General features: G+C 37.5%; 2 protein-coding genes across 4 annotated transcripts in view; one reads left to right on the forward strand and one right to left on the reverse strand.

Moving 5' to 3' along the window:
- ccdc135 (coiled-coil domain containing 135) overlaps window positions 1–1,948 on the forward strand; it is a 95,927-nt gene extending 93,979 nt beyond the window's left edge. Inside the window, exon 18 of the mRNA XM_072569316.1 lies at window positions 1,838–1,948. Coding sequence (XP_072425417.1) covers window positions 1,838–1,928 — 91 coding nt within the window. The 3' untranslated portion in view covers window positions 1,929–1,948. The remainder of the gene's footprint in view (window positions 1–1,837) is intronic.
- Window positions 1,949–1,969: 21 nt separating this feature from the next.
- LOC140476539 (small kinetochore-associated protein-like) overlaps window positions 1,970–13,496 on the reverse strand; it is a 30,084-nt gene continuing 18,557 nt past the window's right edge. For all 3 annotated transcript variants that reach the window (XM_072569318.1, XM_072569317.1, XM_072569319.1), the window contains 5 exons: window positions 13,226–13,325; window positions 11,222–11,336; window positions 6,036–6,097; window positions 5,277–5,351; window positions 1,970–3,087 (listed from right to left, as the gene is read on the reverse strand). In XM_072569318.1, the coding sequence (XP_072425419.1) occupies window positions 2,914–3,087; window positions 5,277–5,351; window positions 6,036–6,097; window positions 11,222–11,336; window positions 13,226–13,325 (526 nt within the window). In that variant the 3' untranslated portion in view covers window positions 1,970–2,913. The remainder of the gene's footprint in view (window positions 3,088–5,276; window positions 5,352–6,035; window positions 6,098–11,221; window positions 11,337–13,225; window positions 13,326–13,496) is intronic.

Raw genomic sequence — 13,496 nt, forward strand, 5'->3', positions numbered from 1 at the left:
AATTGTTTTCTTGGCAAAGTTTTTTATGCCTTCCATACATAATTTGAGTTAGATATTATCCTTTCTCCATTTGTGTCATATACAAACAGTTAAAAATCACACAACACCAGCTTATAGTCCAACAGGTTATTTGTAAGCACTGCCTCTTCATCAGGTGACAATGTTTAAGACAGAATTTATAGTAGAAGGTCACAATGTCATACAGTTGAAATATATTAAACAAACTTAGATCAAGTGTTTCATCTTTTAGAATGGGTCTCTTAGTTTTGGTTCGTTAAAATGTAACCCCAGGACTCCTTTTAAATCATCGTCTCAAGATTATTACCTCAGATTTTCCACAAAAAGGTGTCATCTCAGCTCAGACAACACATTAAAGGTGTGAGGTGAAAGTTTGTCTGTGTCCCAATCTGGAGTCAGACTGGTTCCATTTCTAAAGTGGGTCTAGAGAATCGTACATGGATAGGCTGGAGGTTATGCATTTTTGAGCAAAATATGACTTAAAAGGAGTTCTGGGATTTACACGTTAACAAACCAAAACTAGGAAACCCATTCTAAAAGATGGGAGACTTAATCTAAGTTTGTTTAATATATTTCAACTGCATGACACTAACTGTTTGCTATAAATTCTGTGTCTTATGGTCCTGCTCCACAACCCCTTGATGAAGAGGCAGCACTTTGAAAGTCAGTGCTTCCAAATAAACCAGTTGGACAATAACCTTGTGTTGTGATATTTAACTTTGTCCACCCCAGTCCAACGCCAGCTCCTCCAAATAGTGTATACAAACATAGTAGTGTAACGTGAAAATCTTGCTGCATTGTTCAATACAATAAGCACTGAATTAATAAAAACATCCCAAATACTCTGCTTGACCAATTGAGAATTGATGGTAAGGTGATGGTGGGATATGGGTCACTTCTTACTTGAAATGGGTTAACTATTAAAGTGATGCAGGTTTTCTTCCAATAGAATATTTCACCTGCTGCAGCAATGTTTACATTTTCCCCTGCGACTAACGTTCCCTTTAAGTTGTGTGGCCCACTGCTGGTTCCATGCACTCCAAATGGTGTGGCAATCCATTGCTGTCTTATTTGGATACAGACCTCAGAGGTCCACACACAAAAGGAAAGGAAGTGTTATTTGTAACATCAGACCCTGGACATGAATGACATAGGATTGAAGAATCCAAACAAGTTTTATTATATGCTCCAACTTAGAGTGCCAAGCTTCAAGTGATTCAAGGCAAGATGGCATAGGAGGCCGTAATAGTCTCAGGTTACATGCTATGATAGAGTGAACATGTATCAAAAAGGTAAACTGGTATACTGATGAGACACAACATATTTCCATTTCCCTTAGTCCAAGAGGAGAGTTGAAGGGGAAACTAAGCTTTTAACAGTCTGCTAATTTTTCCTTAAATATCATGGTGTGATAATTTGTTCAATAATAGTTAAGTACCATGACATGCGGTAACATTAAAACCATGACAAAAGCAAGTTGTTATCGTAACATTTCCGACACCAGTTGTGCTTCAATAAAAGATCAAGTCAGTGTGAACTTGTGGCACATTGCAAATGGTTCAGTGCTATGGATCTACAGCTACAGGAAACAGTCTAACACAAAACTAATTTTACATTAGTTCCTTATTAATGAGAGTATTCCTCTTGCATTTAGCTTAGCTTTGATCATCAGAAATAAGATACCCTGCTAATCCATTAGGATTTAAAAATGGGATATTATCAACCTTTCATAATTTAAAAATTAAACCCCCTATTGTCAATTAATTTCCTTCTACCTTCAAGTACTAAATTAAGACTCCAAACCTTGACTTGTTTACAGGCACAAAGAGACAGCACCAATAAAGTATCTTGAACTGGAAGAAAAGATTCGCAAGGACCCGCGCTTGGCAAAGAAATTAAAGAACTGCTAAACATATTTAACTGTCTCAATGAAAACAAGTACTGTGAAAAATTATTGGATGTGCAGTAACACACTTTATTTGGTAATCCCACATACAAAATCTAAAAATGGTTTCACATGAATAATTTAAATATATTTATGTTTTCCTCATATCTATTGACATTTTTTGTAATAAAGGTTCATATATAATTAGGCTGTGTGTTGTTCACCTGAAGGATACCAACTGTTCTTTATGGAATGAAATCAGCAATCCTTAACTTGGTCTGGAAACTCCTGTAAACTAGATGTGATTGACTCTCAACTGCCCTCTGAAATGGCCTAGCAAGTTAAATTTATTGAATAAATGCAAAAATATACTTCAGGTAAGGGAAGGCAATAAACAAAGCAACCTGAAAAGTATGGCTTGGAGCTAATTAGTTACCCAAGTCCATAAACATTATACTCGCCTATAATGCACCACTTAAAAGATAAGCCGAGACCAAGTTCAATAGTGATTGAAACTTTGAGGCAAGAGAGTGATATGGGCTGTTGATAATATTTAAGACAATTGGTTTATCCATCATATCAGACAAATTGTCAGTTTGGACTTATTAGGCCCAATTATTCTATATTCAGCATTGAAACAGACAATGTGCCTTAACTTTAAACTTACTAACTTCCTTTCATAAAAGCCCACAAATTTATCTTGGACTAAAATCCATATTTGCAGGTTAAATACTATCTACAGCATCTGTCAAGTTTTGTGAAACAGTAGCTCAAGACAGTTCAGATAGTTAGCTGAAGGTTTGACCAAAAGCATTTCTATAATGAAAAATACTGTAAGGAAGGTGACAGCACATAAAACAGAATAACATAACACCCATGTTAGTTTACCTTGGGGATAGATTTCAGTGATTTGTCTATTGACTGATATCAGTATATCAAGATCCTCACAGGCTGATTCCATTATTCCCTTTGTGCAACTTTATTAAACATACACAATCAATATATACACCTTAAAGCGATTCATTATAATCGCAAGGATAAGCGCATTCAAAGTCCGGATGTAAAAGTTGTTTTGATTGGTTTAAAGATATTCTCCACTCCTCCAGGTCCTTCTGGATCAAATCTGTCTCTTGTACGATTCTAGCACTCTCCTCCTTTGCGTTCTCCAACTTCAGCCTCGTCACCTATTCACAGGGATATAAGGAAACAGTATAAGTGGCACATGAATGATCACCGAGTAGTAAACAACCATGAAAACCATGAGGGAAATCTATTTCACCCAGAGGCTAGTGGGGGTCTGGAATGTACTGCCTGGGAGTTGAAGCAGGTAACTTCACACCTTTTTAAAAGATACATAGTTTAGTGAGAACACTATGTGCAATTTCAATCCGCCATGATGAATTTGATGTTTAAGTGTGATCACAGTAGGTTAGTAATGAGTACCGATTGTGGGGCTCCAGAAAAATGAATATTCAACAGCTCCTCCTTCTGCTGCAACCAGGAGATCCCTGATGTCAGCCCAATGGTCAATATCAGAGATGGAGAAAACCAGGTTTTTGTTTTATTAATTCATGGGACACAGGCATCGCAGCATTTATTGCCTGTCCCTAGTTGCTCTTAAAGATCGTAGGAAGCTGCTTTCTCATTCTGCTGACAGTTCAATTACTTCCATTAGAGAGGATATTCTAGGATTTTGACCCAGTGACAATGAAGGAACAGCAATGTATTTCCAAATTAGAATGGTGAGTAGCTTGGAGGGGAACTTGCAGGTAATGGTATTCCTTATAGACAAAACGCCTACTTGTGAAATTCTGATTCACTAATGTCCTTCAAAGAAAGAAATCTGTTCTTAGTTGGTCTGGTTGTCTTTTGGTTGTTGTCACTCAGTTTCATAAATAGAATGATAAACAAATTACAATACAGATAAACAGACCACCTATCAATTTAAGTTCTGGGTCTGGACATGACAAATGCAATCCCAGCCTAGCAAAGTATTTCTCATCAACATTCCATAACTTGGAACTTGTGCCAAGATTGAGATAGTTGTTCAGTGGAATAGCCAAGTGAAACAGCCTATCAATCAAATTCTCTAAACATATTCACAAACCCACAACCTCTAATATTGGAAATGACAAAGGCAGCAAGTACATGGCAGACATCACCATTTCTATACGTCACTCACCATCCAGACTTGAAAATGATCATCCTTTCTTGTTACCCAGTCAAATTACTAGAACTCTCTGGCTCAATCACACTAACTGCACTATATTGAATACTGACTCTTCAATGTGTCAGTTCTGCATTTAAAGGGTAGTCAGGGAAAGAAAAAAGTTGATACTTTTACCCATTTTGATTCAATTACCAAGTAAACCGACAGAATCTTATATGCACATGAGCAACACCATGATGATTCCACTAATTCTTACGTTTTCTCAAATCTCTATTGTAAATAGACCTCAAACATTCGTTTCTAAAACATGCTAACGCACAGGGCTGAACGGTTCTTCCTTCAATTGTTTAGGATATTGTGGAAATTTCAAAAATTCTAATATCCTAAAGACCACAAAAATAAGCCATACTTCAGAAATAAAACTAGTCTCAAGGATGGCGTATCCTTCAGTGACAAACTTATCTGACAATTGGCAACCCAAGATTATATTCAGGAATAGAAAAATTTCAAACCCCAACTGTAAACTGATTTGAGCATTATTGTTAGGCAAAGGTTGATCAGACTATCCCATCAGACATCCAGCATAAATGATGTCTGTTAAACTGGATTACATCTTTCTTCTGTGGCAATGTCTCCTTTTCAAATAACATGTACTGCGGTGTAACCCAATTCACATAATTGCTGACAGAACTGAAGCACCTACTCACGTGCAGCATGAATGCCTTGGATCAGATAAATATTTTTCCCTCAAGAACTTAGAGTAATGTGATAATTCTGATCAATAGTAGTTATGAGTTAGAAACAAACATTGCTGGTCTATACTATGGTTGCAAAAACAATCGTAGTCACCTTGGTAAAACAATTTTGACACAGGTATTTATTTATCTGTGCACCCTCACCAACTGACATTGATTAACTAATTGCATTGTGCTGCCTGCTTCAGATTGCATCAATTTGCGCAATCTTTAAAATTTACTCATTAGTTAGTTCAAGTTTCCCTGCAGTACTAACTTAAAAACACTGGCATCAGAATTTTCTTTTTGATATGACAGTTTATACATCTATAAAATTATTTATATCTTGTTCCCAGTTTGTGCTGCTCCAACAGGATTCTTACATATTCATAAAAGTAAATGTTAAAATTATCTTTTTATTGGAAAACATTGCAATGAAATATTACAATGCTTAGAAGTAGATTCTTACCTGGAACCTCTCCCTCTTTTCTTCTGTGAATTTTCCCAACATTTGTAGTTCTGCCAGGAGATTCTCCACATTTACCTGAAGCAGACAAGTTATTCAGCAGTCATTCCATTTCGTAACTCAGTAGTACAACTTACAATGTAAAAAGGGTGTGGGGAGTGAAACCTCTTTTGGTTAGTGTTTTGAAATCTTCAGCAGCAATCGGAAAAGAAAAAACATGTTCGTTTGTGGTGGGGGAAAGAGATCAAATCACAAAAAGGTCTAATTTTGGAGCAGAAAGTTTCAAAATTGTTGCTTTTCTTTGTACTGTATATGCTTAATAACTCGTACATAATTTCTAACCAAAATAGAATTGTTGACTGATTCAAATGTGTAGCTTGCAATGTAAAAATTAATGCCCAAAACAGGTTAATTTCATGGTAGGAATTTTGACTCAATTAGAATAAATTGTTGTTTTTACAACTGAAATGCAATCTTGCTATAAAGTCGATGTGGCATCTGTTCTGTCAGTTATAATTTGTAGACTTACATGTATTTTCTGATATTTTTTCCCCATCCCAAATCCCCCCTTGGGATGCAGTTCCAAAGTAAATTGTCCTCTTGAACCAGATCCAAATGGACAGGGAGCACTGGCAACCTCCAACTCTAAAGCAGGTCAAATTATACCCACAGCCCCCAAACCTTTGGCTGCAGACCCATTTCCAAATTTCACTGTCCACAAACAAGCAAAAATCAAACACTAAAGAAAAAAAATTACCTTACCATTACATCCCTTCGGCATGCATTCTTTTGATCATGTTCTTCAATTATTCTATTGGCTGAAACTAAAAAAACAAAAATAAACAAAGATGAGAACAGACATTAGGGTTATATCCTAAATCAGGGGCCTCTTTGTGAACAGAACCTTTAACTATTTACATGTTTGCACTTCAAGGAAAGAGTAAAGCAGCAGTCTCACTCGAGGGGGAAGCAAGGTGATGACAACCATCTGTTTATTATGTGTTGCTAGATACTTTTTGTTAATTCCATTCTGTTAGAACGGTGCATTGACAGAGCCAAAAAGGTGCACTGCGCTGCTGGTGAGAAAAACAAAACAAGCTTTGTGAGAATTTTACAGCTACACTCAAAAAAAGATTATTACTACCTCCAAAGAACTGACCCTGATTTTAAACTTCATGTCTTTGTATTTAGTTATCTTATACTGTAATTTTACACCACTAGGTAACCAAGCAATTGTTTTATTGAACAGTAGAAATCTGAGCAAAATCAAAAGTTATAAAACAAAATCATAGATTTCTGATACTCCCGTGTTTCACGCTGCACAGCAATATATGTTTATACAATACCTTTAATAGAAACAAATATGATCACCAGGCCTTACTTTATTCATTCCTGGGCTAGCATTTGTCACCCATTACAAACTTCCATTGTCCTTCAATTGGAGTAGCTTGTTAGGATATTTCAGAAGACATTAAAGAGTTAATCACTTGCACAAAGTCATTATTCACATGTTTGCCAGACCAAGCAAAGATGGCAGATTTCCTTCCCTAATGGATTCTGGTGAACCAGAAAAGTTTTCACAACAATTCACAATAGCAAGGGTGACTCTGAAACAGAGATTGGCAGAGACTGTTCTCATAGTACTCAAGGATGTGTGGCATAATAATCCAAGTATAATGTGAAAACCAATTCACATAACATGCAGATTGCCATATATAATATAAGCATCAAGCAAAATAGAACAAATGACTCCAGAGATTGAAAATAAAATTCAAAAATTCTGTAAACACTCAGCACGTCAGGTGGAATCTGTATAAAGAGAGAAATGGAATTAAAGTTTTGATTCCAGTAAGAATATTCTTTGGAACCAATAGCCAATTTATGCATTCATACCCTTTCTGCTATTACGCGTGTTTTGTCAACGTGAATTGGCTGCAATGCAATTGATGAATAGGTAAACACTGCTTATAAAACGAACTTTCACATACATGTGCTGGCTATTACACAATTCCATCTCTTAACTCTAAGTATCACAGCACGTGGGGGAATACAGTGTTTATGCCTGAGTCTGTGTCAACATCACATGTTCACTTGACTCCCGTGCTTTGTTGTGAAATGCTTTTTGAGAGATAGTCCATTATTTTTAGTTTATTTTTTGCAAATGTTGCTGTGTTACCTACAAATATAGGAGGACAACATAACAAAGAGTGTTTACAAGCAGCATCCTGGTGATAAAATTGCAGGTGGTGAAAGTAAAAGAAAGGCTATAACACTTGGAGAAATTCAATGTTATAAAATATTTGAATGTAATGAAAGAACATGTGATATTGTTCATGCAACAGGAATAAAGCAGTGTATGTTATGGGGCATTAGAGACAATGTAGAAAAATTAAAGCAAGCTGTATTGCTGGAACAAGTCTGAGTCCTAGCAAATCTGAGAGAAGGAACTTGAGGAAATAGAGCTGCTTCTAAATGTGTGGATAGAAGATCAAATGAAAAAGTGATCTGGGACCAGCTTTCTCACCATAAATGAGAAAGCCTTATGAATTTATGAAATTCTAAAGAAAAAAGCTGAAAAACCTGCAGATTTGCCTGCCTTTAGTGCTAATCATGGCTGGTTTGCTGGTTTTAAGAATCGCTATGCTTTTCATAAAGCAAAGTTACGTGGTGAAGCTGCCAGTGCAAATGGGGAATGTGCGACAATGCATTGATGAATAGGTGAACACTGCTTATAAAACAAACTTTCACATACATGTGTTGGCTATTACACGACTCCATCTCTTAACACTAAATATCACAGCAGTGTGGAAAAAAAATTGATTTAGAAAGAAGGCTACAACTTTGATCAAATTTTCAATTTGAATGAGACAGGTTTATACTGGAAGTGATTGCCACCAAGCATCTACATTTCTAAGAATGAAGCACGCACTTTCGGCTTTAAGGTTACAAAGGATCATATGACTGTTGTTGGGTGCCAATACTAGTGGAGACAAAGCTCAAGTCTACGGTGGTGTACCACTGCCAACCTGTGAGCCTTGAAAGGTTGTCTTAAGTCCACGATAGATATCTACTTTAGGTCAACAGAGAGGTTGAATGATGGAGCAATTTTTTTCTGACCTTATTGTTGATGTTTTCGAAGATGTTTTTAGAAATTATTGCAAGAAAATGACTTTGCATTTTATGATTGTCCTCATTCTGGATAATGTGCCAGCCATCCTCCAACATTGCTAAACATCATAGAATATAGAACATTACAGCACAGTACAGGCCTTTCGATGGTTTCACAGGTCGGTTCAACAATCTGAAGCCCATCTAGCCTACACTATTCAATTTTCAGCCATGTTTATCCAATAACCATTTAAATGCCCTTCAGGTTGGCAAGTCAACTGTTGCATGCAATGCATTCCACACCCCTACTACTCTGAATAAATAAACTACCTCCGATATCTGTCCGCTATCGATCACCCCTCAATTGAAAGCTATGGCCCCTCATGCTAGCCATCACCATCTGAGGAAAAAGGCTCTTACTGTCCACCCTATCTAACCCTCTGATTATCTTATATGTCTCAACCATCATCTCTCAAATGAGAGCAACCTCAACACCCTCAGCCTTTCCTTGCAAGTCTTTTCCTCCACACCAGGCAACATCCTAGTAAATCTCCTCTATTCCCTTTCCAAAGCTTCCACATCCTTCCTATAATGCAGTGATCAGAACTGTACGCAATACTCCATTGCGGCCACACCAGAATTTTCTACAGCTGTAGCAGGACCTCACGATTCCAAAGCTAAATCCCTCTACTAATAAAAGCTAACACACCGTATGCCTTTTTAACAACCCTATCAACCTTGGTGGCAACTTTCAGCGATCTACATACATGGTCACAGATTTCTCTGCTCATCTACACTACAAAGCAAACTTACCATTTGTCCTGTTCCTGCTTTTCCCTGTTTATTACTGTTACTCCTTCCAAAAAGTGAATCACCTCACATTTTTCCGCATTAAACTCCATTTACCACCTCAGCCCAGCTCTGCAGCTTAATGTCCCTCTGTAACTTACAACATCCTTCTGCACTATCCACAACTCTACCGACCTTCATGTCATCCGCACATTTACTAACTCATTCTTCTACGCCCTCATCCAGGTTGTTTATAAAAATGACAAACAGCAATGAACCCAAAATAGATCTTTGTGGTATACCACTTTTAACTGAACTCCAAGATGAACATTTCCCATCAACCACTACCCTCTTTCAGCCAGTGAATTTCTGATTCAAACCGCTAAATTGCCCTCAATCACATGCCTCTGTATTTCATGTAACAGCCTACCACGGGGAACCTGATCAAACACCTTACTGAAATCCATATACACCATATCAACTGCTTTACCCTCATCCACCAGTTTGGTCACCTTCTCAACGAACTCAATAGCGTTTATGAGGCACGACCTAGCCTTCACAAACCCATGTTGACTAACCCTAATCAACTTATTCCTTTCTAGAGGATTATAAATCCTATTTCTTATAGCCTTTTCCAACACTTTACCCACAACGGAAGTAATGCTAACTGGTCTATAATTATCAAGGTTGTCTCTACTCCCCTTCTTGAACATTGGAGCAACACTTGCTATCCTCCAGTCTTCTGGCACTATTCCTGTAGACAATGATGACATAAAGATCAGTGCCATATGCTTGGCAATCTCCTCCCTGGCTTCCCAGAGAATCCTAGGATAAATCCCATCCGGCCCAAGAGACTTATGTATTTTTACGTAATTGCTAACATCTCCTCTTTGTGAGCTTCAATCCCATCTAGTCTAGTAGCCCATATCAAAATGCTATTTCTATCTCCAAACACAACCTTTCTCCTTCATGGATGGACCAGGGTGTAATAGCAGCTTTTAAAGCTTATTATTTAAGACATAGATTTAAGAAGCTAATTTCAACTACTGAGGGGGATAATAAGGGCAGTATTCTTCAATTTTAGAAGAGCTTTAACATCAAGAATGCTATTGACATTATTTAGAGGTCTGCAATGATGTCAGTAAGGACTGCTTGCATGCAATTTGGCAGAAGCTTCTCCCAGATACTATTTATGATTTTAAAACTTTTGAATAGTCAGAGGAGCTCCCAAGCATCAAAGAACATTGTATTGCTCCTGCAAAACAAGTTAGATTTAAAAAAGTGGAGATTGAGGATGTTGAAGAGCTGCTTGAGTCCCATTATGACCACCTCTGGAAAGTGAAGATGAAGATGAAGTTCAAGATGCAGCTCCATGAGAGCTTCCCACTTGTCTTCTATCCTGAGAAAGTTGAGAGGCAATTGCAGCCCTTAGAAGACAATAATTATAATACAGAACACAGCAAGATAGCAGTTTGTGGAAATAAGGTCGTACTTGGCACCCTATGAATAGCTTCCTTATGAAAGAAGAAAAATGGCAAAGTAGCAAATCTTTAAGCCAACCCCCTGGAAATAGTCAGAATACAATCAACCACAGCCATCCATTTCTGGATTAACTATTTTTCATCTTAACCCTGCAACCACAACTGCACGTGAAGATGATGACGACGACTCTCAGACCATCTTAACTCAGCAACCTCAAAACTACCCTCTTTCCCTCATCAAGTTATCTTCAAATTTTTTTTTTAAGGCAGGTGTTAAATTTACTCATTATTAGATACGAATTTAATATTTAACTGTACTTTCCATTGTGTTAGGCTAACTACTATATTTGTTTCAAATCTTGAGTAATATTGTTGGTGGTCTGCACCAGCTGTATTTTTTCCATAAGCCTGGTTATTTTTATTGCGTGATTTTCTATAGTGCAAGGTTTCACAGGAATGCAACTGTCACATTATAGCAGAAAGGACAGTACATGTTTCACCAGGACTTGTATAATTTTTTAAACCAAAACAAAACCCTTACAGTGGTGACAAAGACTTGGTCAGATTTACCAGGATCAATCAGGTTATTTTCCAGGACAGTTGTGCAGTTCTGAAGCCTCTTGATTAGTATTTCCTTCTCAGATTGCAAGCTCTTTGTCCTTGCTGTTAACTCCTCTGTTTGGTCCTATTAACAAAATGTGGGATAATAGTTGAAATAGTACAGGTAATAAGAGCCGTGACACCTTAGTCTTTTTTAAAATCCATGTGACCAAAAAGAACTTAACCAAACTACAGTATTCACATTAAAATGGCAGGTGCTAGTTTTTTTTAAAATCTGGGATTAGATGTGGGCATGGCTGAATAGGCCAGCATCTATTGCCCTACCTAAGTGTCCTTGAGAATGTGGTAGTGAGCTGCCTTCTTAAACTGCTACAATCCAGTTGGTGCAGGTACACCATAGTATAGTTAGGGAAGTGATTCTATGACTTTGATCAGTGACACTTAAGGTACAGCAATATATTTCCACATCAGGATGGTCAGTAACTTGAAGGGGAAATTGCAGGTACTGGCGTTCCCATGTCTGATACCAATGTTCCTCTAGATGGTAGTGGTCATGGATGTGGAAGTAGCTGTCCAAACAGCCCTGGTAAATTTCTACAGTACATTTGTAGATGGTACACACTGCTGCTAATAAGTGTCAGTGATAGAGAGAATGAGCCTTTATGGATATGTTGCCAATCAAGAGGACTGGTTTGTTCTGGATAGTGTCAAATCTAAAATAGAAACAGAAAATGCTAGAGGAGCAGCATTTGTGGAGAGAAATAAAGAAGTTCTCAGAACTCGTCAACATTAGAGGTTTAACAGATTAAAAACAAACAGAAACAGGATGATGGGAGGAGAGAACAAAAAAAAGGGGCCAGTCTGGAACAAGGTAGAAAGCAGGAATACTGCTGAGTATTTCAGCACTTTGTTTTTATTTGACAGGATCTCAAATCGAGAACATTCCAATAGAAGTACAGTTCTCAACTAAGAACATTCCTTACTATTATATTTGTCACATTTTGACAAGAATTCCCGTAACTCCAAAATTTGATACCTAATTAAATTGTTTCTATGCCTGCCATAGCACAGAAATCACCATTTGTCACACAGTAACACCCTATATGTCATTTGCTGTCCTTTCTCAACCGCTTGGTTAAGAATAAGAAGGAAGCAACATATGCTTCCTTCTTATTCTTAACCAAAAACTCAATTTCAGGAGTCATCCAGCATTTCCTATACCTACTAGCCTTGTTCCAACAGGAACACACTGTCTTTGGACTCTGATCTCATTTTTGAAGGCTTCCTATTTTCCAGTCATCCCTTTACCTGCCAACATCTGACCACCCCCAATCAACTTTTGAAAGTTCTTGCCAAATACCATCAAAATTTGCCTTCCTCCAATTTAGTATGCTAATTTTAGATCCAGTCGATCCTTTTCCATCACTATTTTAACATTAATAGAATTATGGCTCCAAAGTGCTTCACCACTGTCACCTGCACTGCCTCATTTTCTAAGAGTAGGTAACGTTTGGCTCCTTCTCTCTTAGGTACGTTCACATATTGAATCAGAAACATTTTGTACACACAAATTCCTCTCCATCTAAGCCCTTAACACTATGGCAGTCCCAGTCTACATTTGGAGATTATTTACTACAAAATACCTGGTGATATAAAGTATAAATGGTAAATACTTGTTTGAATAACAGCTTTGATGAGCAAAGAACTAGTTAGGGTTAGTTATATGATCACTGTCATTGTTAAGTAATCAAACCTAAAACATCACATTCAAGAAAAATGGAACAAATTCCTTCACAAATTCAGGATACTTTTCACAAAGGCTTCAGAATTAGGCTGGCAGTAAATCTAGGAGAAAATGAGGACTGCAGATGCTGGAGACCAGAGTTGAAAAATGTGGTGCTGGAAAAACACAGCAGGCCAGGCAGCATCTGAGGAGCAGGAGAATTGACGTTTCGGGCATAGGCCCTTCTTCAGGAATGGCAGTAAATCTACTCAGCCAGAACAGAATCTTGCCTTTGCCATCTTCAGTTCCTGCTTTAACTGCTGCTGGGCAACTTCCAAGAGTTGATTTTGGTCTCTAAGCTCTGTTTCAACCACTCTCAATGCCATGTACCTAAAGAAATAAAATGATCATGAGGATTGAAAGAAATCTCAACATACATCACTAGAGATCTCAAAAGTCAAGGAATAAAGTCACCTGCTCCATATTAGCATAGTTCTCTTTTACATACATTTACAATGACTCTAGATACTTTTAGTTATACAAATTGTTTTGTATAGTTGC

This window comes from Chiloscyllium punctatum, chromosome 4 (assembly GCF_047496795.1).
Source record: "Chiloscyllium punctatum isolate Juve2018m chromosome 4, sChiPun1.3, whole genome shotgun sequence".
NCBI classification, from domain to species: Eukaryota; Metazoa; Chordata; class Chondrichthyes; order Orectolobiformes; family Hemiscylliidae; genus Chiloscyllium; species Chiloscyllium punctatum.